This window comes from Podarcis cretensis, assembly GCF_951804945.1.
Source record: "Podarcis cretensis genome assembly, chromosome: 2".
Taxonomy (NCBI): Eukaryota; Metazoa; Chordata; class Lepidosauria; order Squamata; family Lacertidae; genus Podarcis; species Podarcis cretensis.
This window is the reverse complement of record NC_137171.1, coordinates 59,703,147-59,729,690: the sequence shown is the minus strand read 5'-3', so window position 1 is coordinate 59,729,690 and position 26,544 is coordinate 59,703,147. Positions and strand designations below refer to the sequence as shown.

The 26,544-nt window shown below is 42.2% G+C and overlaps 1 protein-coding gene across 4 annotated transcripts; it reads right to left on the bottom strand.

The window, feature by feature from the left end:
- Positions 1-1,691: 1,691 nt before the first annotated feature.
- On the bottom strand, positions 1,692-24,465 carry SLC25A48 (solute carrier family 25 member 48). 4 transcript variants are annotated; one of them, XM_079968164.1, is made up of 9 exons: positions 24,183-24,217; positions 21,154-21,239; positions 15,518-15,561; positions 12,134-12,205; positions 10,785-11,037; positions 9,255-9,515; positions 6,559-6,692; positions 3,545-3,671; positions 1,692-2,193 (listed from the first exon to the last, which is right to left on the bottom strand). In XM_079968164.1, exons 5-8 carry the CDS (start codon positions 11,014-11,016, stop codon positions 3,552-3,554), a joined length of 747 nt encoding a protein of 248 aa, XP_079824290.1. In that variant the 5' UTR covers positions 11,017-11,037; positions 12,134-12,205; positions 15,518-15,561; positions 21,154-21,239; positions 24,183-24,217; the 3' UTR covers positions 1,692-2,193; positions 3,545-3,551. The 4 variants fall into 4 exon arrangements, with proteins under 4 accessions (XP_079824290.1, XP_079824288.1, XP_079824287.1 ...); XM_079968162.1 differs by lacking the exon at positions 21,154-21,239 and having other exon boundaries at positions 3,533-3,671; positions 24,183-24,465; XM_079968161.1 differs by lacking the exon at positions 21,154-21,239 and having other exon boundaries at positions 24,183-24,465.
- Between the last annotated feature and the right edge of the window lie 2,079 nt (positions 24,466-26,544).

The following is a 26,544-nucleotide window of genomic DNA, read 5'->3' as shown; positions in this document are numbered from 1 at the left end:
ATTCAGCTTCCTGTTCTCACAGTATCCAACCAGATGCTTATGGGAAGCCGACGAGCATGATGTGAGTGTTGTGTGCTTCCCAGCATCTGGCATTCAGGGATTTGCTGCTTCTGATATTGTACTGAAAATAGCCATTATGTCGAGTAACAATTGATATTATGAATTTGTCTAATCTCCATTTAAATTTAAAATACCATAAATTAAACTATTTCTTCACACAATGCGTAGTTAATTTCATATGTCCTGAGCCTTCCAACTTTCGGCTTCATTCCTTGAGTTGTATCAAGCTAAATTATATTCTGAGTCATTGAAATGAATGAACCTAAGTTTATCTTGCCCATTCATTTCAATGGGTCTGGTCTTAGTATGATTCACATTGGCTACAACCCTTTTTAAATTAAAACACTGTAAAGTCTGGTTCCTAAATGTACAAAGCAGTTCACATAAAACACGAAATGCGTCCCACTAAAATTAACCACCCCAGGTCTGTTAAAATATAATTTAAGATCTCACTAAAATTATAAAGAAACTATTTCTTTGGCAAAACCAGTCAAACAAAGTCTTCCTCACTTCAGTAGGAAAGTGGCTCAATGGGGTAGGGTAGGGGAAACAGTGGTAAGTGCCCTGTTCTTAGGTATCACTGTCCTAATCTGGTGCACTGATAGCATAAAGATCCATGCTAGATTTCCCAACCTGTAGGAAGACAGGATCCATCAGGTTATGTGAGTCCTAGATTAGATGTTCTTAACCAGTATGTTCATACTAAGTTAAATGGTGACAGTGTTAATAATCCACAATAAGCATCCTCTGGGTCCTACTGGGCAAAATGAACAGGGGTACTGTACTGCCATTCTTGACAGATAAATGGTCCAAGAGAATAGTATGTTCCACCATAACAAAGGCTGCCGAAGCTTCCAACAACATCAACAGGGAGTTACTCCCCTTACGTAAACAAAGATCACAATTTACAGTATATTTGGGGTTCAGTGGAGCTGTGTTGCTGTGCTAATAGTAAAGCAATTTTTATTTCAGAGTGATATTTTATCCAAAGCATTTTCCCTGGTCGTCTAGTTGCAGCAGCAGATAACATTCCAGTTGTTAAAGAAAAGCACTATGTTGTGTTCTTTAGCTATTTTGGTAAAGCAAAAGGATCAAGCAGGTTTTATTTCTTCTACTCCTTTACCATCCCTTCCTGTTTGTTCAAATTCTCTAGTCTCAGAAATGCACCCATAACCTTTATCCTCTCCTATATTTTCTCATCAGATACCTGTCACAACTAAACTGATGCATTCATTTATTTCTTATATCCTGAATTGAGAAATAATGTCTGAAACTGAGGTCTGCTAATTGAGAAACTGGTTTTTACTTGGCTAAGAAGGGCTAACTAGGGGAAATTCTGAAAACAGCAGCCTAGCCTTATTCTGCATGCACTACTCCTCTGCCACCCATTTACTAACAGGAGCAAACTAGGAGTCAGATACCCACAGCAGTGCTGAATGGATGGCAGATATACAGTGATTCCACCTGATTTACTTGAGCTTACATCTGGATTCTCATTTGGTGCAACAAACCATGCTCCATAAGATAAAATGTCAGAGAGCGCAACATCATGGGACAGTACAAATAATTTTATCACATTGAGTTACATTTGGGATGGGGGGAAAGAATCAAAAGTGTAAATTTGCTACATAAATGCTTAAACTCTTCATGAGGTTATTACATTCTTTCTTGTCTTACAGTGGATAAAATATCTAGTCACATGGCAACAAACAGGAAGACAGTTTGGTACACGGGAATATATTTTCTTTGATTCTTCAAGGACCACAATTAACTACTTACTGATGGTGCTAGAAATTGACATCTGTGGTCGTTTCCCAGCAGAACATGTTGCACTCTTACTTCACCAATAAATGTTTTTTATCATTGCCAGACAACCATGCGCATGTTAAAATTGTTTTTGTCTTTAGAACAAAACATTTTAGAAGAGAGAGGATTTGAATGAGAATTCAGCTGATCCATCCTCGAAACTCTTAAGTCCATGTGCCATATCAAAAATCACTCATCGTGAACAGAGCATTCTCTGATGAAATTTCTTCACTTCATATTCCATGTTGGTAAAATCAAGTTTCTGATCAAGGCCGTGCAGTTGATTTGGCTCAGGAAGTGAAAGCAATGGTCAAGTACAGAAGTTCCCTTAGGATCAAAAGAAACAGTCATCAGAAAAGCAATCCCACAAGCTGCTGACATACAGCAACATTTTAGAGACTTTGATATTGTACTGTAGCTGGTGCCTGTGGCACACACATTAATTTGGAATTCCTGCATCATCTCTGGTTGAACTGGTTGTGAATGTTTAAGAGCTTATAAAGCTTAAACTAGTTTCTTGGAAAAGCCAAAAGCAACTTCCAGAAACATGGCCAATATTCCTGCAACAGATCTACTGGATGGGCCCGTTCTGAGTAAGCTACTCCCATGACCAGAACTATGCTGTGTCAGGCTGGGTGAGACCCATCTGGAACTCTGGACAGGTGCCACCAGTCAGTGTAGACAATAGGTAGGTAAGACCAGTGTTCTGACACTGTATGGCAGCTTATGTTCCCAAAGGCTATTTTGCTTCCTCCACTATTTTTTAATTTTTATTTATTTTTACTTCTGCAAACATTGGGATTCTCTCAAGCCAGCTGATACCGCCCTCTTGTGTGTGCACAATGCAGTTTTAGCTATATAAAGAATGGTGCTTCTGTCTGAAAATGAGGGAATGGTGGACTTAGTGGCAACAATCCGACACAAAGGTTAAGGGGTCAAAGGATCTGTCAATTTTAGTTCTCACCATATCTCATTTTCAAATCTTAAATTACGTTCTCCACATTTTGCAACAATTTGAGATTTTTAAAAAAGAAATCCTCACGCAAAGTCAATTTTCATGCAAATTTCTCCTAATTAAAATATTTTTATACGCAGTTTTGACCAATGTACCATTTTTTTGTAAGCAATTTCCCCTACGGTAATGCATTTTTTGATGTAATTTTCACTAATATTTTCATGTTATGCATACTTTCCCCTAATATATGCATTGCTGTAAATATTGTTTGGGTGAAGAACTGCATCACAAAATTCAGAGTAGTGCAAATGTGTGTCTTGGTTCATATATTGCTTCAAAAAGTGCATATTTGGTAGATTCGACTTTACGTAAGTACTAAATTGAATATCTCTTCCATTCCTAGCCGATCTGGTTCATTTAAAGTCTAATCTTATGCACACATGCCTAGAAGTAAGCTTCAATGAGTTGAATGAGACTCATTCGCAAGGCAGACCATGCAGGAATACAACCTTAATTGGTTTTACATTGATTTTAATGTGCTGGAGAGCATTCAAGTCTGTGCTGGATTTTGACAATTATGTGAAAGTATTTTTAACTGGTTTAAGTGGAAATTGCCTTCAAATAAATATATGTAGCATCACTGTCTACCTTGGTGTTGCAATAATTCCCTACCTGTATAGACAGAAAAAGCATGAAATCTCAAAACATTACCATGCAGCTGACCTGGAATTCAAGGATTTGCTTCTGCTTGTTCTCTTAGAGCTTTGAGTGAAAGTTCATATCCAAGAAACATGGCAGCACTCATTGGGAATCCTCGCACTGCATTTACTGTAAGGCCCCTGAAAAAGACCTGTTCAGAACAAAGAAGGAAGGTTTATAGCAAAAGAGCTTATCAATTTGTATTTTGGACAGAACATAATTGGAATAGGACCTAACAAATGGGAATTAGACATCAGGAGACTCCGGTTTTCTCATTAATGTTCTAAAAGGATTGTGATAATTGATAAATGACCAGGGCCGGATTTAGGTTTGATGAGGCCCTACGTTCCTGAAGGTAATGGGGCCCTTTATATTTACAGCTGTCCTTTGTCAACGACAAATTGTCGTGGTTTTTTGTGTTGAATATATGCTAAAAAGAAAGGTAAAGGGACCCCTGACCATTAGGTCCAGTCGTGACCGACTCTGGGGTTGCGACGCTCATCTCGCTTTATTGGCCGAGGGAGCCGGCGTACAGCTTCCAGGACATGTGGCCAGCATGACTAAGCTGCTACTGGTGAACCAGAGCAGTGCATGGAAATGCTGTTTACCTTCCCACTATTTATCTACTTGCACTTGGACGTGCTTTCAAACTGCTAGGTTGGCAGGAGCAGGGACCGAGAAATGGGAGCTCATCCCGTCGCGGGGATTGGTGGTGGAACAGCAATGACTGCTCCTTCTTCCTCTGACCACTCACTGCTGTTCCACCACCAATCCCCTGTGTCTCTGAGCCTTCATCCCCATGTGGTTCTGTTGGGGGTTCCCTGGCTGGTGCCTTCCACAAATCTTCTGCATCCAGCCAGTCCATGACAATGGATTTCAGGAGAATCTTTCCTCCCATGTCTGTTCTCCTCGTTGACGGTTTTCTCTTTTGTGCTTTTATGTTTATAGGCATAGAGCCAAAATGAATTTGAACAAGGTTGTTTCCCGCCCAAGTGGTGTTTTTTTTTAAAGATGATTTATATATATATATATTTGAAATGGAGGACGCAGGTGGCGCTGTGGGTTAAAGCCTCAGCGCCTAGGGCTTGCCGATCCAAAGGTCGGCGGTTCGAATCCCTGCGGCGGGGTGCGCTCCCGCTGCTCGGTCCCAGCGCCTGCCAACCTAGCAGTTCGGAAGCACCTCCGGGTGCAAGTAGATAAATAGGGACCGCTTACCAGCGGGAAGGTAAACGGCGTTTCCGTGTGTGGCTCTGGCTCTGGCTCTGGCTCTGGCTCTGGCCAGAGCAGCGATGTCACGCTGGCTACGTGACCCGGAAGTGTCTCCGGACAGCACTGGCCCCTGGCCTCTTAAGTGAGATGGGCGCACAACCCCAGAGTCTGGCAAGACTGGCCCGTACGGGCAGGGGTACCTTTACCTTTACCTTATTTGAAATGGATACAAGGACTGGTCAGTGAGCAGTTTTGTGTCCAGGTTACTTTAGGGAAGTTATTAATATTTGATGAATTATTGTATTTTAATATTTTGCTGGAAGCTGCCCAGAGTGGTTGGGGAAACCCAGCCAGATGGGCGGGGTATAAATAATTATTTATTATTTATTATTATTTAATAAGTTAAATAAATCAATATTCCACCCCTCATCATAATCGATCACAGGGAAAGTCACAACAGTATAAAACGCAATATGAAAATTACATTTAAAAACATATCAGCACCCCCATCCGTCATAAGGGTCTCAGATTTTCAGAAGGCCTATCCAAAAGACTGTGGAAAGGGAACTGTCTTCACCTGGCACTGGAAAATATATAAATTAGGTGCTTCAGAAGGAGAAGTTTCCATAATTGGGATGCCATATAGACAACAAGGAGTTGTCTGGGGTGATGTTTTTTCCACTGATGATATCTGTTTATACAGCTGTGGGTGGCTGCAGGCAATATAAATTCGCAGTGGGAATATTCATGGCAGCATCCTAAGGCTGATGAGCTGAGATAAACAGGATGATGATGATTGAGGTAAGTGCTGAGATAGCAGGATTTAATCATCTATAAGCAAGTGCTGATTTATTGGTACTGACATTCCACGTGCCTGCTTCCCACATCACAAAATTAGGATAATTCATATCGACCAGAACAACTAGCTAGCCTTGTTTAGTGGTTCCTTATCAGTTATAAACAGCTCCATGATCAGCAATGGTTAATGAGCAAAACTTCAAGCTGTAATTCTTTAGTCTGCATGATTTTCAAGTGACATGAGGCAACATTTTTCACTTGGCAAAGGAATGTCTGTAAAAATTATGGTCCATGGGAATGGGGGATGCGCAGTCTGCCACCACAGCATGGCAAGTAATATTATTAATTACTTACCCCCCACCCTAGGGACGCGGGTGGCGCTGTGGGTTAAACCACAGAGCCTAGGACTTGCCGATCAGAAGGTCAGCGGTTCGAATCCCTGCGACGGGGTGAGCTCCCGTTGCTCGGTCCCTGCTCCTGCCAACCTAGCAGTTCGAAAGCACGTCAAAGTGCAAGTAGATAAATAGGTACCGCTCCGGCGGGAAGGTAAACGGCGTTTCCGTGTGCTGCTCTGGTTCGCCAGAAGCGGCTTAGTCATGCTGGCCACATGACCCGAAAGCTGTCTGCGGACAAACGCCGGCTCCCTCGGCCAATAAAGAGAGATGAGCGCCGCAACCCCAGAGTCGGTCACGACTGGACCTAATGGTCAGGGGTCCCTTTACCTTTACCTTACCCCCCACCCTAAGGTCCTAGAGTGAGTGACAACAAATAAAACACCATGTTAAAAACAGTTTACAATCATAGAAATAAGGTGGGCCCTGAAAATAAAAAAGTGGATAGGCCCCATTAACTGGAGGCAGAAGATGGTTATCATGGATATTCAAGGCCATTTGGACTTGAATTCCATTTCTTCATTATGCATAACTCTGCTAGTTAAGTTGTAAATAAGGGCTGCCATGGGGACAATACACCCACATGCAACTTGTTACCAAAACCTATTTCCTGATATTTAGTATTTTGATAGTGCTTACTTTTAGACCTTCACTGTGGTAACTTTGGGAGATACAGTCAATGACTCCTCTGTATTTGTTCAAATAAACCCCGTCAGCTTGAAGACGACTCTTGACAACATCCATAGGAGTGGCTGTTCCCCAAGATATTGCTCCTACGAGAAAAGGGGAAAGTATTAGATATGAATACAAAAGGCCTTCTGAGCACCTTCATCAAAGAGAATGGTAGTCGTCTTTAGGAGTCAAGCTATAAAAAATATGCTAGAATATGAAATGTAACTTAAGATAATGTGAATTTTGCTACCTGGTTAAAATAAAGTTAGATTGGTAGCTAATGGTACTTGGCTTGCTTGTCTAAATACAACATGCTCATTGTTTGTTGAATGGTAGATGGGTGTACTGTACTTAATAACAAATATATCCACTTCTGAAGTGGCCCTAGCTTGCCATTTAAAATTACCTCATATGCTTCAGACAAGCTTGTCAATGTTTCTTGCTACAGCAGGGAAGTGAGATTTCAGGAAGTAGATTTTGACCTATTTTATTCAATGACTTATTTTTCCCCTTCTCCTAAGTGTTTCTCTGTTCAGTACTAAAAAGAGGTGACATTTAAGAACTGCAGAGTTTTGAATGTAGTATTTGTTGTGAAATGTTAATGCACTACAGTTTCATAAATATGGATTGCTTGCTATAGTTAAATCTGGGGCTTTTCACATTGGGCTAAATGTGTTTTTACAGGACAGTGACTTGAGATGGTGCCAGTGTTGTGAAATACTAGAGCAGACATAGGAAAACTCCAGATGTTTGGGACTACAATTCCGACCATCCCTAGCTAACAGAACCGGTGGTCAGGGATGATGGGAATTGTAGTCTCATACATCTGGAGGGCCGGAGTTTGCCTATGCCTGTACTAGAGGTCCTCTTCTTGTTAACTGGCAGCTACTTTGTTTTCACGTGAGATGGTGTTAATGTGCTGGAATTGTCACTTAACTTACTTTCTTCAGCTGGGCTTCTGCTCTTCAGTAACAGAGAGCCAACAGTGGAGTAAACTATATTTTCTAAGTAAAATGATGCTCCATCCTTCTACAGAAATTACCAGGGTGGTTTACAATGAAAGACCCATGCTCATAAAAATGCATAGGGAGGAATTCAATGCCAGCTTGCCAGATGGAACAATCCTTGCTCTCTGCTGTTCTGTGATTTTCCCTCAAAGCTCAAGCTTCCCCCCAAATCCACTCTGGCTGATCAGGAGAACCCCCCACCCCCAACATATCTCATGGTGGAGAGGAGAGGAGGATTGTTCCTTCTGGCAAGCAGAAATGCTTGCACTGGCAGAATGTTGAGAAGAGCGAAACGTTGAATTCCTCCCACTATATTCCATGTAAACCACTTTTTTATTGGGTTTTATAAACAAGAATAATAATATACAAATAAGCATACCAAGTTTTCTCATGTCATTTGTATATCAAAAAAACAGCACAATAAATGTGGGAAAATATCTAGAACATATGTTTCATTATTAGTGATCAATGTATAAATTCTTGGTTTATGAATTGGTTTAAACAACTAGGAAAAAGAAGAAAAAATTAAGGGGGGAAGTGGGGGAGTGGGAGTGGTGAGTGGGGTGGGGTCGGGTGGTTATGCTTCTATTATTCTACTTAGTGTGTGTGAGGGGTTGTGTCAGTGTTACTTGTATGTGTTCTCTTACTATCCACTTGTATTTCCTTGGTGGTGAGAGAGGTTGGGTGTGGCTAAGGGTGTGGCTGGTTGTCTTTGGTTGGCTGTAGTGAGAATTGTTTTTGTGTGTGAGTGGGGTGTGAGTGTGTATTTTTTAATCAGGTTAGCCAGATTGATTCGTATGTTGTCAGGGGATTCTTGTTGTTGTCTTGTTGGGCTATGTATGTGATAAAGGGGAAACAAACCGGGGTGAAGGCGTCTTCTTCTACTTGTCCCCATGTCAGTTTCGGGGTATTGGTTAGCTTTTCTAATAAGGCTGTTTCCCATACTATTTGATACCAATGGTCCATGTTTACTCCTGACAGGTCTCTCCAGTGTCTGTCCCTTTGTTGTTAGAAGGAGGTTTTCGAAGCAACCATGTATACCACTTTGAGCTGTGGCTGATTAAGCAGTATAGAAACCCAATTAAATAATTAAAACTAAATTATTGGACGTAGGCAGGCACCAAGCAGATGAGTGAGACTGAGCTAGCTCATCCTTAAGGTGAGATGAGCTTGGCTTGGCTGGTGGACTCAAGGTGTCAGTCAGATGTCAGCTTCTTCTGACTGTGTGCCCTGTTTTCATCACCTTTTCTCTTCCGTTCCACTGTGACTCTACTGCTCAAAAGGCATGGGCCACCAAGTGGAGGGAGGCAGCCAGCCAGACACCTCATTGCCTTGTGCAACATCAGCCACAGCACACAGCTGCTAAATTATGCACACTGATCAGTGTATTGCACAGTAATAACATATTTTTCTGGGCCTCTCCCTGCACAGTGTGCATTTCATATAATAGATAAGCACATTAAAACTTTTCAGAATACTGATGGCAATCCTAGGAGCAATTTATGTGATAAACGCAATATGTCTTCAATTTAAAACACTTCTAGGGCTGCCATCACTACAGAAAAAAAGCATGTTAGGAATGAATAAATGAGCTCAAATTTAATCAAGCCTCTAGACAGCATCATTTCTGGTGAAGGAGAACAGAAATGGACATACCTGCAATGCCACCGGCCATCCACACAGAAAAGGGACTCGGAGAAAGGCATCCATCTGGAGTGATCCATCCACAAAGTAACGTGTAAGGGATGAAGTATAAGCAATATCCTGGAATATCCCTCAGAATCATGGCAGAAGAACCACGGTACAATCCCCCTAAGCCCTCCTGCCGAAGAATCATGCCAACACAGTGAACTGGACCTCTGTAAGCAGTCTCTACTGAAAAGCCAGCCGCTCTGTGCTTCAGGTTTAGGTTGGCTGCTGGAGCAAGGAAAAACATGCTTAGTATCAAGTTACCTGGTATTCTTCAGAACATCACTTTCCATGTGTTCCTTCTTTCGTTTTGACAATCTCTGTCTGACTAAAAGCTGCTATGGAAGTTTTAAAGCAGAGGTTGGCTGGCCACGTGTCATGGATTATTTAGCTGCGATTCCTGCATTGCTGGGGGTTGGACTAGATTATCCTCAGGGTCCCTTCCAACTCTATGATTCTTCCCAGGTGGTTCTGGGAAGGTGGGGGAGGCACCTTACCTACAAACCCAGTGCTGGCTCTGGTGCTTGGGATTGCAATTTAAGGTCCAAACTACCTTTCATATTTAACAAAAGTGTTAGATCCAGCTGCTCTTAACTTTGAATAAAAAGTATCTGCACTGCAGAACCTTAATCTGGAACCTGCTCCCATTCTGGTCCTATTCCAACTTTTGCTGCCAATTACCCTTTCCTGGTCTGCCTTTTGCCCCTGAAACTGCTCTCTAAAATACAACTGGTCAGATTAAGTGCTAATCACACTAAGTTAAACATGTGACTAATGCGATGCAGTTTGCCTGTAGGACAAATAGTTTTGGGAACATCCCTCTGTAATATTGCACTGGGAGAAAACTGACAGCAATGGCAAAAAAGGAGGAAGGAAAATTGCCTGCAGCTTTGATGGTAATCTTTTCATTTCAACAACAGCTCACTTTTCAAAATGAGCTGTACAATACATTCAGATTTTCTTTGTCATACTCATGTTCTGGCCTTAACAGCTTATAAAAAACCTACTGTTTTCTATTTGTTTTCTGCTTTAATAAATAAAACAATACTGTGGCAGATACTGTTTTTTGCTTGTGTAGTTCTCTGTAGCTCAAAGCTCAGAAATTAAAGAGCGGGAGAAATTCTCCACTCATATCAGATGAATGAGCCTCACAATACTGCTTCTATTCCCTGTATGTTTTCCATCACATAATTTGAGGTCCGGACTCTGAATAATCTTTGCACCTTCATGTGGCTAAATATTTATTCATCTGCAATTAGAAGCATTTTAAACTTTTTTGCTCCATAAATGCTAAATGAGAGTTGTGTTAGGTATACTTCATTCTACACATATGAGAACACATGGTAGAGTAAAAAATATTATATACAAGAATGAGCCATATATGTTGGTCATATCTAGCTATAACACCACCGACATATCATTATAAGGTGGGATAAAGTATAAGCTAGAAACAAACACAGAAGATTAAAAATAAATAAAAAATTGATTTCCTTTTACCTGCAATAAATGTTTGTGTCTGCATCTGCAGCCTTATCTTTACCAGATCAACTGGACCACCAATTCCAACTGAAACAGCCCCTGCTGCCATGCTTGCTAAAGCCAAGTCCGCAAGTGATGGAGGATGATGAGAATTTCCATAGCGCTGTTGGCTAATGAGCCTTTGGGTATTGCTAAATACACCAAATACCACTGAGTTGTAGATAGCAATGCTAACTAGTGGGAAAGACATTCCCTTGAAGAACCCAGCCACCTGCAGATGAAAGAAAGTTGGATGTGAATAAGAATGTGTATGAAAGCTTTAAAATCACAGTTTTACCCGGATAAGACAAGAGTGATGGCTTTAAAAAACAACACCTCCCTTCCTCTTGACACTGAGCAACACAATAGCAAGTGCAGCAGTTGTACACAGTAACTCAATATGTTTAAGAACAGCATAACTAAAATAATGACATCATACAGCAGCAGATCCTCCAAGTGTCCCTATTTTCCAGGGACATCCCTGATTTACAGAGGCTGTCCTGGTTTCTGATTTGATCCCAGAATGTCCCACTTTTCCTTAGGAAGTCCCAATTTTCATTGGAGAAGTGTTGGAGGGTATGTTAGGATATCTCTATTTTTCTTGGAGAAATGTTGGAGGGTTTGGAGTTCTCCGACCCCTGAGCCATCTGAAGGCAATCCTCTACAGGAAGCTTTTTTTAATGTTTAATGTTTTATTGCATTTTTGTATATGTTGGAAGCTGCTCAGAGTGGCTGGGGGAACCCAGTAAGTTGTGTGGGGTATAAATAGTTAAATTATCATTATGGAATGGGACATCCCTCTTTTCATTGGAGAAATGTTGGAGGGTATGCAGCGGTGGAGCTATAACACTGTTAAGACCCAGGATGAAAAGCATATCTCCAACAAAAATCTTTTTACCTGATATCTCAAACTTGACAGTGTGTGGGACAATCACACTTTCTCAGGGAAGGAACTGTCTGATCTGGGTGCTGCCACCAAGAAGGCCCTGTCTCAAGTCACCACAGAATGAGCCATGTCGGTTAGCAGAATCATGAGCCAGTTGCCTTACATGAAATTAGACCATTGATCCATTTAGTGTTGTATATTCCAAGGACAGTTTCAGCACCTGACATGTCCTGCTTGGGCCAAACGCTGCTCAGCACCTATTTTTGGCACTCTGATCACCAACACTGCTGCCTGCTACTAACACCCAACAACAGCTAAGGCTGCCATGGTGAGCAGGTGGGTGGGGGGAGACACTAGCAGAATAGGATCAGAGGCTGCTATGCTGAGGGCCTCTTCAAATCTAGAGTTGTCATGGTGTATTCTGACAAAATTATATACTTACAGCTTCATTCCTGTAGACAGTGAGAACACATTTAAATGTGTTTCCATAGCCTTGTCCAGCTTGTAAGCGAGTCTGCAGAAGAACACAGTTATGAAATTAAACAGAAAGAAATGTGTTTCCAATTAATCGAGAGCACATGCTTTACAAACAATGTCCACTTTTATTTGACTATAATTCTTGCTTTGTTCCAAAGAAAAATCAGGGCAACAAATCATGCTCTCTGTCCAGTCTATGCATTACCAGAAGCAGTTCTAACCACAATGTGATATCTAAAGCCCCTATTATCAACATATTTTGAATGTAGGAATTACCGTATTTACTACTACTACTACTACTACTACTACTACTTCTATAGAGCTCTTCATCTGAGGAACACAGGACAGTTTACAATATAAAAGATTTATATACTGCTACATTGTAGGATAAAATTATTTATTTTTGGCAAAAAAGAGTACAAAAATTGGGGAGGATCCTATATTATTTATGAGAATGAATCTTGTATAGATCCATCAGTCTGGGAAATAGCATTTAAATTCTTTACAGAATACCAGGCTAACTACTGTCTTACCAAAAAGTAAAAGAGGAGAGAGAGGGAGACAGCACATGTGGGATTTAGCACAATCTTTTACTTTTTCACTTCTTTATTTTATTATTTGCTTGGTTAATTATACCATATCATTTAACAGATTTGTTACTCAAGGATTCATCAAAAACTAGAGTGCTGGGCTGCACTTAAGTGTCTCTGTCTGGCTTTAAGCAAAAGCTGAGTCCCATACTTACCCATACACAGACACAAACCATAAGAGCAATCTGGTTTAGCTACATTAAAATCCAGGTCATGCTTGCTTAAGCTACCTTCCAAATTCCTTTTATTCACTGACCATCACATTAATTTCTTGTTCACTGAAATCAGCCCTCTGGCTGGCAGATCTCTCATGGGGTTTAAAGTTTTGTCAAAGTACTCCCTCTGAGCACGGCCTACATGGCTTACTTGTTAGTTTGTTTGAAGAGACCTGATGTACTGGAACATAATCCACATTCAATGCACCAAGCTATTCCTCACAGCTCCCCATTCTCACCCCCCTATTCTTCAGGATGCGCCTTTGCTATGTTCATCAGTAAATACTGAATTACTCTATGACTCCACTTCTCCATTCACCATTTAAGACCTTTCCCTTCCCCCCACTGATTTGGAAATGCAACAAAGCTGCCTCGTTGCTATTCCCCTGCTGCATCCAGATCCAAGGGCAAAGAAGGTGCCAGCTTGACAGTTGTCTTTTAAGCCTTGAAAGATGCGTTGCTTGTTTCTTGGCTGTGCTCAAGCAAATGTAGGAAACGTAGGAAAAATGTTCCCACAAGACCTATTGTCGGCTCGCGGCACGCACTACCAGCAGCGACAGTATGAAACAATCCATTTGCCAGAACTGGAAGGCACATATTCCTTCGACGCTTGCTTCATGGACGGCACAACAAATTGTAAACACACAAATGCGATTAGTCCTCTGGCACAGCAACAACAGGAAGGAGGGGGGGAGAGCATTCAGCCAAGCACTGTACTTTGACGCCTCTCGCTTTCAAACCCTCCAAGCATGCACAGCCACAACCCTGTTCATGGGAAGACAGCACTTGCTACACGCTGGAACAGTCTCCTGCAATATCCTGGCCCTGGCAACAGGCAGCATCTTCTGCATCGTAAAATGGACAAGGCTGTAAACCAAGGTTGGAACAGACACCCAGTCTCAGGGCTGAGTCTCACATGGATCACGGCTTCTTTGCAACCTACAGCGACATCTGTGTGCATCCAAGTGCTCCTTGGGTTGCAGCATGGCAAATCCATGGTATAATGTTCGCAGTGGCATGCTGAATCAGGAGCTGAACTCTGGTGGTGCTTTCTGCAGTCACAGTGGCTTCTCTTTAGATATTTTCAGTGCTTTTTTTCTGGGGGTACGCAAGGGTACGCATGCCCCTAAACATTTTGTGAATCTTTGTCCATTTACTGGATTTATTTTTCCCGATTTGAACTATAAAGTGGTGATTTTCTTGAGTCAAAATGAGAGTACCCCTAAACATTTCTTAAGAAAAAAAGCACTGGATATTTTCAAGCCATGGAAACAACCACACAAATGTAAGGCATCTCTAGAAGAACCCCCCAAATGGAGCAGCTACCAATTTTCTATAACATGGACCTTCATTTCTGATTCACATTGCAGAAACCCTTTTTGCCTTTTTTCTTATGCCCTTAGAAACAATTGCATCCACCCATTGTTAAGATCGCAGAAGGGAAGGACATCTCTTGCAAAAATCTGTTTTTTGTATTCTGATATCGGGAGGTATATTTATCGTTTAGATTAGAACATCCAAATTTCTACCAAGGCTTTACAGATTTGAGTAATGAAACTTAAAGGGGGAATGGGAAATGATTTATCCTGTAGAGGTCAGGGAGTAAAAATGTAAACCACTATTATTAGCAGTATTCTTGTTATTAATTTTATGTGTATAATGACTGCTCGCTAAATACAATAAATCGAACTGAACATTGCAGAAACAGGACAAAAAAGGCATATGGGCTTTCCCCCCCAGGCATAAATTGTGCAGACACCTGCAACTTACTATGATACTAAACTTCCTGCCAATTATAGCTAGGATTTGCCATTTTTAAATTAGTCCTACTTCTGTGAATTAACAGCAGGAAAGAAAATAAGCGGGTAAAATATGGAGAAAACTTCACTGATATTTCTGTGACTTCTCTGAAGTAAAGACATAAGAGCAGGGTCAGTGAAAAGGTGGCAACCCTAAACACAACTATGAGGGTGTTTCATGCATTTGTGAAATGCTGCCCCAGGCTTTCCACATGACCCGGAAAGCCATCTGTGGACAAATGTCAGCTCCCTCAGCCTGAAGCAAGATGAACGCCACACCCCATAGTCGCCTTTGACTGGAATTAACCGTCCAGGGGTCCTTTTACATACACATACACATACACATACACATACACATACACATACACATACACATACACATACACACACACTGTTGCACACCACCTCAATCTCTGAATGGTGTGCAAGATTCTCACTACGTATCTCACTACAAAGAGTACCTGTGTTTTCTGTAACATAATCTCTTTCTGTTTTGTATACAGTGGTACCTCGGGTTAAGAACTTAATTTGTTCTGGAGGTCCATTCTTAACCTGAAACTGTTCTTAACCTGAGGTACCACTTTAGCTAATGGGGCCTCCCACTGCCGCTGCACTGCCAGAGCATGATTTCTGTTCTCATCCTGAAGCAAAGTTCTTAACCTGAGGTTAGTGGAGTCTGTAACCTGAAGCGTCTGTAACCCGAGGTATACTAAACTGATTTCAGAACAACCACAACACTATTTACCTTTACTGTGTCCAGAGGATGTCCCACAATTACAGCAGCAGCTCCTGGAGATTAAAATAAAACAACTGAATAAAAAACAAGTCATTTTTTTAACATGGATCTTCTTGTTTACCTCAAAGCATGGCCAGGGGGGCGGGTTGCCATCTAAACAAATGACAAACCTCTCTGTTTTGTAAATTCCTAGTCAGCTCCCACCAGCAGAATTATGCAAGCTGAGAAAACAATATGAACCATAGATGGTCACTGCATAAGCACCCTAGAGGAATTGCTTGTCAGTACAAATCTGTACTTTCTCTGGACCAGGCTGGGCGAAAGGGTTCCTCTGCCCAGCTCTGCCAACTTCTGTCTGCAGAGTGATGCCCCATCTCTAGCACAGAGCCACCCTTCTGCCCACCAAACAGGTGGGTGAAAGTGCTGCTGGTGGGTTCCCCATTGACAGAAGGCAACAGAAAGCTCTGGAATAGATCTCAGGCCAGCCCCACTGCTGCCACATGATAGCATAGGGTCCAGTCTGGGTCCATTCACTGTGTCATATCCAGGTTGGTGCAGCAATCAGCCTTCCCTTTCACCCTTGACACCATGCTCAGTGGGGCTGTGGATGCAGCAATGGCCCCACCTCTCTCTTAAGACTAGCCAGGATTAGGGTTGCATCCTGAGCCGGCAATTTCCAACCTGTGTGTCAGAATGTAATAAGGGCTTTTTTTTTCCAGGGAGAACTCACAGGAACTCAGTTCTGGCACCTCTCAGAAGAATGAGGAAGGTTTCATGGTGAGTTCTGGCACCTATTTTTCTAGAAAAATATTCCTGAGCACAATCGTTTGGATGCCATGAAAAATACATGAATGAAATAACTACAGACCGTCAGCTGAAGTTAAATATTGCCTATTTTCAATTCACCTATCCAGGCGGTACTTTCCCTGTGAGGAATTATGTAGCCCATAACCCTCCACAACTTGTGCTAAAAGTGATCTACAGAATGTATTTGGAAAGATTCTCTGAAGCTTTCTTTTACAAGTCAGGATGTGTTGAAAGCACATCTACAGAATGTATTTGGAAAGATTTACCCTTAACATTGATTTTTACATCCAATTGATTGTTCACCCGATTTGAGATCAAGATGACTCAAAATTGCCAGGAGACACTGAGAATACAGACAAATAATTAAACATACTATGGATAAGACGTGCATAACATGCATACAGAAATTAAGTTTTCAGATTTCTTTCATGGAGAAAATAAATGACAGTTTTGTGTAGATTTTTTGGGGGTTTTTTGCTTACTTGGGAGCATTTCTGAGAGTTTTTCAATAAGACAGTAGTTGTGCGAGAGGAGGAGGCTGCCAAATCTGAGCTAACACTCTCAACTCTTACCCACCTGTTTCTCATTCAGCAGGAAAATATCTAATGCATCATCGTCATCAGTGAAGTAAGGTGCCAGGAGAGGATTTTGCTCCTGGGGAGGTTTTTAAGTACAATATTGATGAGGATCCCAATTGTTACCATGCTATTTGGTTCGGTTAACATTGAAACCAATGTAATTGGTAAATCAATGTAAATAAATGGGGCAGGAATTTGCCTACCAATTTGAAACCAATTAGTTTGATCAACTTTATTGGAAACTATTATTGGAAACCATCTGGAAACCGTTTCCTGTTTTAGGGTGGTATTCAGCTAAGTTTTACTCAGAGCAAACCCACTGAAATGAATGAACATCACAGATTTAGCCCATTAATTTCAATATTCCGAGTAAAATTTAGTTCCACCCTTTTCAGGTTGTTGGTGTTTTTTGTCATATGTGATGCATTCTCTTAATTGGAAGGGATTCCCATCAAATTACTTTCAGTCAGAGAAAGCTACCTATACTTTCCTGCACCAAAGGTGTGTTTCTTTTAGCACATACCAATGTGGAGTCAAATATACTGTTAACTTTTCTGAGCGAGTGCTATGACAAAACTTATTTAAGTATACAGATGAGGAAATGAACATTCTTGTCTTTGGTCATTAGCCAGGTAAGTCACAGATGATGTACTGACAACCAATCTATAGAACAAGTTTGAACCCATCAGTATCTGTGGTTGTTATTCTCAAACTGAGATATCTGGCAACTACAGCTTAGCTGTTAGATTAAAAGCCAAGCGATTAGCACCTTGGCATTTTGGCTTGCCTCCCACCAAGGATCTAAATATTGCCAATGTTTTGAAACTGTTAGGCTTGTATCCAAAATAGCGCTGCATAACCATCCTGTCAGCACAAGGATTTCCACTTGCGCAATGGTGCTTTTCCTTTTCTCCTCCCCCTAGTAAAGGTAAAGGTACCCCTGCCCGTACGGGCCAGTCTTGACAGACTCTGGGGTTGTGCGCCCATCTCACTTAAGAGGCCAGGGGCCAGCGCTGTCCGGAGACACTTCCGGGTCACGTGGCCAGCGTGACATCGCTGCTCTGGCAAGCCAGAGCCACACACGGAAACGCCGTTTACCTTCCCGCTGGAAGCGGTCCCTATTTATCTACTTGCACCCAGAGATGCTTTCGAACTGCTAGGTTGGCAGGCGCTGGGACCGAGCAGCGGGAGCGCACCCCGCCGCAGGGATTCGAACCACGACCTTTCGATCGGCAAGTCCTAGGCACTGAGGCTTTAACCCACAGCGCCACCTGGGTCCCGGGACCTCCTCCCCCTACATACCCCCTAAATCTGTTCTGGGATTTCCCCCCAATGCTCCAGAGCAGATTTTACGGGGAGGGCACAGGGCATGCACAGGAGGTGTGGGAAGAAAGAGGGGGAAAGTCCCATTGCGCAAGAATAAATCCTTGCACCAATGGGACAATGCAGGGGGCTGGACTGGATGACTCCAACTCTACAATTCTATGATTCTATGACAGCTACCCAGAGGCGTAGGAAGGTCAGGTGGTACCCGGTGGGGAAAATATTTTGTCACGCCCCCCACATTGATTTTTTTTTTTTTTGCCTGCAAAAATGGTTTTACGTTATTTCACATTTTCTTACAAAGGAATGTGGATTCTGAGCCTCTGATAACAAGAATGCAACTATGGACAGATACTTAAAGCTACAGGATGGATTGTGTTTTGGCTTGTGTTATTTTATTTATATTTATTGTTTATTTATTTAATAAAATTTATTTTAAAAAACCTCCAGAGTGGTTTACCAAAACAAAAAAACACCACAGCAATAAAATCAAGAAAAATTAACAATCCTACTTTAAAACATACAAAAGCTAAAATATTAAGATTAAAAATACTTCAACTTCCTAAGCATCTAGGTATGCTTGCTTAAAGAAGAAGGCTTTTAGCAGGTGCCCGAAAAGTGTCTAGCAAAGGTGTGTGCTTTGTTGAAATTTCAGCCTTCATGACATAGGAAAAAGGCCAAGTAAACAGCTATTTTCGTGGAGGAGGGTCAAGATATTAACTGATATGCATGAAATTTCGTATGTAGCTATATAATCCCTAGTGTAGTAAGATAAGACCTTTGGAGCAGACATTTTTTTAAAAATTTTTTTTTTAATGAACCGCCCTAGTAGGGCAGTAATTGTTCCTTGATAATTTGTCAACCCCCTCCATGATGGTACCTGGGGCGACCCAACCCTGACTCCCCTTTCCTACGCCCCTGCAGCTACCTAGCACTACATGGGATACAAGCCTTAGGTTCCAAACTTAATCAATAGCTCTCTCTATGCAAGAATTGTGTTCTGCTTATCTATTAGAAACATAGGGAAGTTGCCTTATAATGAATCTAACCCATGGCCCATCTAGCTCAAGATTGTCTTCTCTGACTGGCAATGGCATTCCAAGGTGTCAGGCACAAGCCTTTTCCATCCCTACATAGAGACACCAGGGATTGGACCTGGTGTTCCATGCGTCCAGGACAGATGTTCTACCACAGAGATCTTGGGTTGTATCACAAGGTGTTAATAAGATCAGTTCTTGGAATTCTATTATAAGATCACTAGCAGCACTTTTTAGATCTGATCAGGCTGGGCTACCTGCCCGCCCCTCATTTCCCTCTACAGCACTTGCAGAAATCACCTTCTTGACCATTGGACCATCAGTCTCACCTGCTTATAAAACTATACTTTTATCATTTGCCTAAATTTGAACAGTTACTGTTCCTTGTGATATTGTTTAAGCAAAGTCTGAGAACATGAGTAGTTCTGTACCTGAAGTAACAATCTTCTTCCCCCCCCCCCTTTTCTTTTTAAAAATTAATGTAAAATTGTAGGTGGAATAGAAGAGAGAATTTTGGATCCAGAATTGATCTTTCATTCTTGGAGAGCCTTTGATCCAGCAGAGACTCTCACTGATTGAGGTGATTTATTTTAATTTTTGGCCAAATTTCCCACCTTTCTGCTTCAAGCTTCTATACCACCTTCCATGTAGGACTGAAGGATCCCCCAATTATCTAGAGTAGATTTTCAGGGACTGAAAGTATTTATAAAGTACCCAGTGAATATGCACTAATGAGTGGAGATATAAATATATATACTGTAGTGCCATTCAATGGAAATTGCCTCTCCCTGTATCTATAAGAGGGAGCATTTTTCCTCACCGTTAATTACCTTGTCATTTTACAGCTTTACAGTATAAACAACCACTACAGTGTCTGGGACTGCCACTAGACAAAATCAGGTGGAAAGGCTGGTGGCCATGAAATGTGCTCCCTTGGGAGGTAATAGCAAGACGGCAGGCTGTGCTATTTGCCAAATAAACATTTGCCCATTGAAAAACAGAAGAGGATGTTGCATGAGCATGGCACTATACACACACACACACACACACACGGTCATACCTCGGGATAAATACGCTTCAGGATAAGTATTGTTGCGCTCCGTGGCGACCCGGAAGTAATGGAGTGCATTACTTTTGGGTTTCACCGCTCACGCATGTGCCGCTCACGCAGACGCTCAAAATGATGTCATGCGCATGCGCGGAAGCGTCAAAAGGCAGCATGCGCACCTGCAGACACGGAGTTGTGTCTTACGTTCTGTTCAGGATGCGAATAGGGCTCTGGAACGGATCCCGTTCACATCCCAAGGTACCACTGTATGTGTGTGTGTGTGTGTGTGTGTGTGTATATATATATATATATATATATATATATATATATACACATACATACACACACACACACACACACACACATATATATAAACAAACACTATTAGGCTATAATTTGAAGACTTCCCCCTTCCTTAACTCTTTCATCAAGTGAAATATAAGAATTTTACACCTGTTACAAAAGCTCTGCATCTTAGGGTAAGAAGCAATGAGAAAAATAGCCTTATTTCTCTTACTCCAAGGATTTTGCAAAGTAACTAACAGTCTCTCTTATAAGAGTTAATTAGCAAAACAAGAGTCCTGGGATAGCTGGCTTTTCTATCTGCCACTTCTGTATGTATGTATGTATGTATGTATGTATGTATTTACATGCTTTAGCTGAGATTCCTGCATTGCAGGGGTAGGACTAGATGACCAACTCTACAATTCTATGATTCTATGATTTATATATACCACATTTTCTCCCAAGGAGCTCAAGATGGTGCACATGATTCTCCTGCTTAAGAAATTCAACAGGGTTACCAGGAACACCCCCAGTCCATCTTCCACCTCAACCTCCTTCTGTGCTCACTTCTAGTAAACTAAAGGCCATTGTTGCAGCCTCTTCAGGAGATCTCATACATTTTCCTGGGACACCTGCATGCTTGAACTCTTACTCTGGAAATAACAATAAGAGGCTGTCACCTCAGGTTCTCCTGAAAGGGGTAGGATTACAATTTGGTACTATACATCTTTGCACCTCTTAAAAGCAGGAAGGCACGAACAGTCAATATCAAGAGAGCACAAGCATTCACATCATTATGAGGGACAAGCCCTGGAACTGGGTATGAGAGAGTGGGGAAGCCAATGGAGAAGCTGTTGGACCTGAGATCTAAGGCCGTCTCCAAGGCTCGAGAAGGAGGGCCAAACACTGAATGTGGCAACCCAATCTAAGGAGTAGGGAAATTCCTCAAAAGAAGAAAACAAGGAAGACTGTACTCCTGTTCTTCTCTATAACTCATCTCTTCAGTGACTTCGAATCTTATGACTTGGTGGAGAGCGCCAAAGGAAGCACAAGCCACTCATACTTCCTGTTCTCTGCTTCATTGTAATCTGTGAAGCAGAATCCTCTCATCACCCACCACCAATATGACCCTTGGGCTCCCTTCCAGCTCGACAATTCTAAGATTCAGTGATATTCCTAATGAACATATGAGGGCCTGATGAAGAGAGGAAGCTCTCACATTGCACAGGGGGAAAATATGTGCACATTCTGCTTCAGACAGTACAAAGAATCATGGGATAAGACAGACCAACCCCCTTTTTGGCTCAAAGGAGGATCAGGCTCAATGAAACTCTGCAAAGCTATCACAGACATTTCATATGCTCTCCTTTCTGGAGAAAGCCACAAATCCCTGATACATTCCAGGAGGGTCTTACTTTGTGTCATACTTGGAAAATACAGTAAACACATGAACAAAGGTTTGGGAATACATTAGTCGTATCTAATTCTGCTTCTTGCTATGGGGAGGCTCTTTAATCCATCAGAGGCTCCTGTCAATGGAACAAGGAGGGGAATATTGATCCCAATTTGCCCTCCCCTCTTCACCCACATGCCACCTCTCACATGGTTCAAAGAGTCCCCCAATCCACCAGGCAGATTTGGAGGGGTAGGTGGTAGATAATGCAGGGAGAAGAGGGAATATGCAAAAATTGCTTTCCTTCCTCCATTCTGCTTACATAAGCCTTCACTTAATCAACTGTCCATTACTGGAGGGACAAAAGCCCATCCTACCCAATATGACCTTTCTACTAAAACACACACACCAGTATTTCCGATTCCTTCTAGGAACATAAGTTGCTGGTTTGTCTAGCTCAGTGTTGTCTACTGGCAACAGCTCCCTAGGGTCTCAGGCAGGGGACATTCCCAGCCCAAACTGGAGATGGCAGGGATTGAACCTAGAAGCTTCTGCATGCAAAGCAGATGCTCTGCTAGCACTGAGCTATGACTGTTCCTGTCTTCAGCTTCATCTCAAGGGCTGCAATGCATTAAGAGCTCATTAAATTGAAGCAACTTTTTGCATGACTATTCCTCCAGTGAGAAAAGCACAGAAAGTAATTTTTCCTGTCCAGAATGTTTCCTTTGGACAGTTTTACAAAAAAAAATAATCTGGCAAATTGTCTATCTGAGCTCTCAGTAGCTGTGCATGTATGGCAAATTTCACCATTTGCCACAAGGTGATCTCCTGGGGTGCATGTGGCTCCTGTAGTCCACATTTTTAGAAAACAGATGAGGTTTTCCCAAATGCTTGCTCAGAGAGCTGGTAAATTCTGAGCAAAAAGGGAGCTGGTGAGAGATTTTACCCATCAATGTACAGTGCAGCGCTTGTCACCACAAGATCCACTTTTGACTGCTTCATGTATGTGTGTATTTACTCATGGACTATTAGTAGCCCATTGTGGCAAGCATTGCCTTTCAATTCTCAGTAGGAATCCGGAAAAACAACTGGCGTGAAGCCAGCAGAGCCCTTCCATTTGCAAAAGGGGTTCTTCCATTCCTGGAAGGGCTTCATCTCTTTGCAGATCTGGCTTCAGTTCAGCAGAAGCTCTCTCGGTTAGAGGAGGGAAAGGTGATTTTCACTTAGTTTCCCCTAATCATGCCCTAGGGATGCAGGTGGCACTGTGGTCTAAACCACTGAACCTCTTGGGCTTGCCGATCGGAAGATCAGGGGTTCAAATTACCCACGTTACCTCTCATGGTGTTTTGGGGGGAAAGGGGTCTTCTTCTGAGCCTCTGATGCAGTTTTTGTAGAGTAGGCTGCTGGCAGATAAATTTGGGAAATTCGCTTCCCTCTTTCTATCAACTGAAACATTCAACGAACAAAAATCCGCTGGATCTATGAATCAAGCCCATTGGTATTTATGTTTCCCCCACATCTCCAGAGCAAATTTTGATGGAGGATAGGGAGCTACATGGGAAGAGGAAATCCGAGGAAATGGTCTCTTTTTTGTAGGGCCTTACAGTACCTCTGGATCCAACTGAACAAGAAGAGTGAGGGGAGGCAATCAGCCTTTTTGTCCACAGGCAGCAAAAACAGGCAGCAAAGTGGACTTGAAATGCTGGCAATTATCCATATTTTCTTATCAGAATTTCTAGAAAGAACTGGAGTTCATGAAGGGCAAGGGAGTGGATGAATGGTGCATTTTGACTGGCCAACACAATGTCCCAGCTGTCCAAACATTGGCCTCTGTCTCCGTAGCTAATTGACCTAGGATATGCTAATAATGGTATTTCACCCAGAAGTATACTTTTTTTTTTATCTGAACCATACATTACCTGTGGGTGTGAGTATGCTACCTTTGACACACACACAAACACACAAACACACACACACACACACAGGTCTTTATATCCATAACAAGTAGATAAAACTTCACGAGGCACAAGGAATACTGCTGAATTCAGAATTTTTCTTCCAAAATTGGACATATTAACATACATGGAACACTTACACAGAATGTCATGTGTACCATAAGCCAAGCTCAGAGTTAACTAGTATTCAGCTCAATATGTGCCCCTCTGCTGATCCTTTTTCACAGCACCCCACAAGGCTCACTTACCTCCTACCCATCCAGCTACAAAATCATCCAACTGAAGGCTGCCCATAATATTATTATTATTGTTTTTTAAAAAGCAGTCCTGTTCAGTTTTATTCTTGGGCAGTTTGCAGTTCACATTCAGCTCCTTCAGCACCAAGCAAGCAACAGAAGAGAATCTGAATCTGCCTCCTTCAGCCTGTTTTTTTCCACATCCCACAGTGTCCCAGAGTGACTGCAGCAGTTTGTTTCTTTGACAACTTTCAGCAGCCTCAGAACTGAAACAACTCTGATTCCAACCTCTCACACTGTGTCTCTCCCAAAGTGCCTTCAAAGCCCACAGTGACATCACACTCACCCAGTTTAAAGGGACAGTGCCACAAGAGTCAAAGGCTACAGAAACAGTCTGGATACGTTACCAATTAAATGCAAATAACTAAGTTGCTTTGTTCACATATATGTTTTTTGCTTTTGAAAAAGGGAAGTTCATTCTCTCTCTCTCTCTCTCTCTCTCTGTGTGTGTGTGTGTGTGTGTGTGCATGCTGGTTTGCAACCCAAAAGTACAATTGTATGGGTGGGCATCAGGGCCAGATTTAGGTTTGATGAGGCCCTAAGCTACTGAAGGTAATGAGGCCTTTTATATGTCCAGCTGTCCTTTGTCAACAACAAATTATCGCTGTTTTTTGTGTTGAATATATGCTATATGGTAATTTATGGACCTAATAGGTATCTAAAGCCATTTGCACATAACAAATGTGCAAATAACAATTTGCAGGGCCCATTACTTACATTATAGGAGCCTACACAACACAAAACACTGTTGCTGTATGTAGGTTTTATTTTATTTGTTTTTATTCTTATATTTTGGAAATGTACATCCAGGTTTTTTTTTCTTTTAAATTCCCCCCAAGAGAGTGGGGCCCTAAGCTATAGCTGGTTTAGCTCCTGCGTAAATCTGGCACTGGTGGACATATAGCTGGAATTACATAACCATATAAGAAACCCAAAGTGGCCAGCAATATTTGCGGGGATGAAATGAAAGTCATCTCACCTCCTCACCCATAGGGTGAACATTACTAAGCAGTTACAGAAACATGAGAGCACTCTGCTTCTAAAAGATGTTGACAATCTTTAACTTAACTATCCTCCTGAAAACAGAAGAACTCAAGAAGATCGTCATGAATTCTCTGGATGAATAGGAAGGAAAATTTAGCCAAAAGAGAATTTAGGCTAAACAGCATTAGCTTTAACACAGATGAGTTGCTGCTGCTTCATTTTGAGCTACAGAGCAATCCTGGTGGGGGGCTGGGGAGGGTCTGGCACCCACCACTTCAGCTGCAGCCCTGCCAACTCCTGCTGGCTAAGGTGGAAAGTGCAAGTGGGGGACAGTTCCCACCCACCCCACATTTTTTGCTGCACTAGCTCTAGGCTGGCCCAGCTGAGGAGCCTGAGGATCAGGGCTGTGGAGGGATTACAAGGATCTGCATCCAGCAGATGCAAAGCTGCCAGTGCTGTGAAACACCCTGGGTTGCTGCTAGTGGTACATTCCCACTTGGCAGGTGAAGCTTGCTTAGTGAGCCCCCTGCTCCCCAGCAGCAGTGCTCTTCTCTACTCACAGAGGTTGGTGAAGAGGCAAGTAGGCTGGGATGGGGCCTACTTGATCCTCTGTTAATACCCACCCATCCCCAGCCATCAACACTAGGAGGATTGTTGTTGATAATCAGAAATATACCTATGCTCTTAATTGTTTTTCCAGCAAAATGTAACGATGGACAGGAAGGTGTTTCCAATAGATACCTGGATGTGGAAGTTAGTGCCATAATCAATTCACCTGTGGTGTAGTGGTTAAGAGCGGTAGTCTCGTAATCTGGGGAACCGGGTTCGCATCTCCGCTCCTCCACATGCAGCTGCTGGGTGACCTTGGGCCAGTCACACTTCTTTGAAGTGTCTCAGCCCCACTCACCTCACAGAGTGTTTGTTGTGGGGGAGGAAGGGAAAGGAGAATGTTAGCTGCTTTGAGACTCCTTAAAGGGAGTGAAAGGCGGGATATCAAATCCAAACTCTTCTCTTCTTCTTCTTCCTCTTTTGCTGCAACAAAATGCATTTCTAGAAGGAGTGCTCAGCTAATTATTTAATATTGTTGTTTCCCCAGGTCTGTTTTAGATAGCAATCCCTTTGGGATATGAACTTGTCATACTTGCTGCGTCCTCTGTTTGTTCGCCCAAATGCCTGGACAGATCTTGCACCCATTCATCTTGTATGTGCTTTGGGTCAGTACACAAGTCCTGCAACCTTTGTTTGCATCAGTGATCCCTGAATCGCATGTAGACTCCTTTCTTAGGTTCAAGTGAACATATGAAAGCCAGTTTGTTGGACCAGCAGGTGC

What these genes read in the sequence shown, in the direction of transcription:
- SLC25A48 (XM_079968162.1), bottom strand. Translation starts at nt 24,228, where the DNA reads ATGGGCAGCCTTCAGTTGGATGATTTTGTAGCTGGATGGGTAGGAG. An exon ending in GATGGCCGGTGGCATTGCAG is followed by an intron (nt 6,693 to 9,254) that starts GTATGTCCATTT and finishes CTTTTCTCGTAG; the next exon opens with GAGCAATATCTTGGGGAACA. An exon ending in ACCACAGTGAAGGTCTAAAA is followed by an intron (nt 3,672 to 6,558) that starts GTAAGCACTATC and finishes TGTTCTGAACAG; the next exon opens with GTCTTTTTCAGGGGCCTTAC.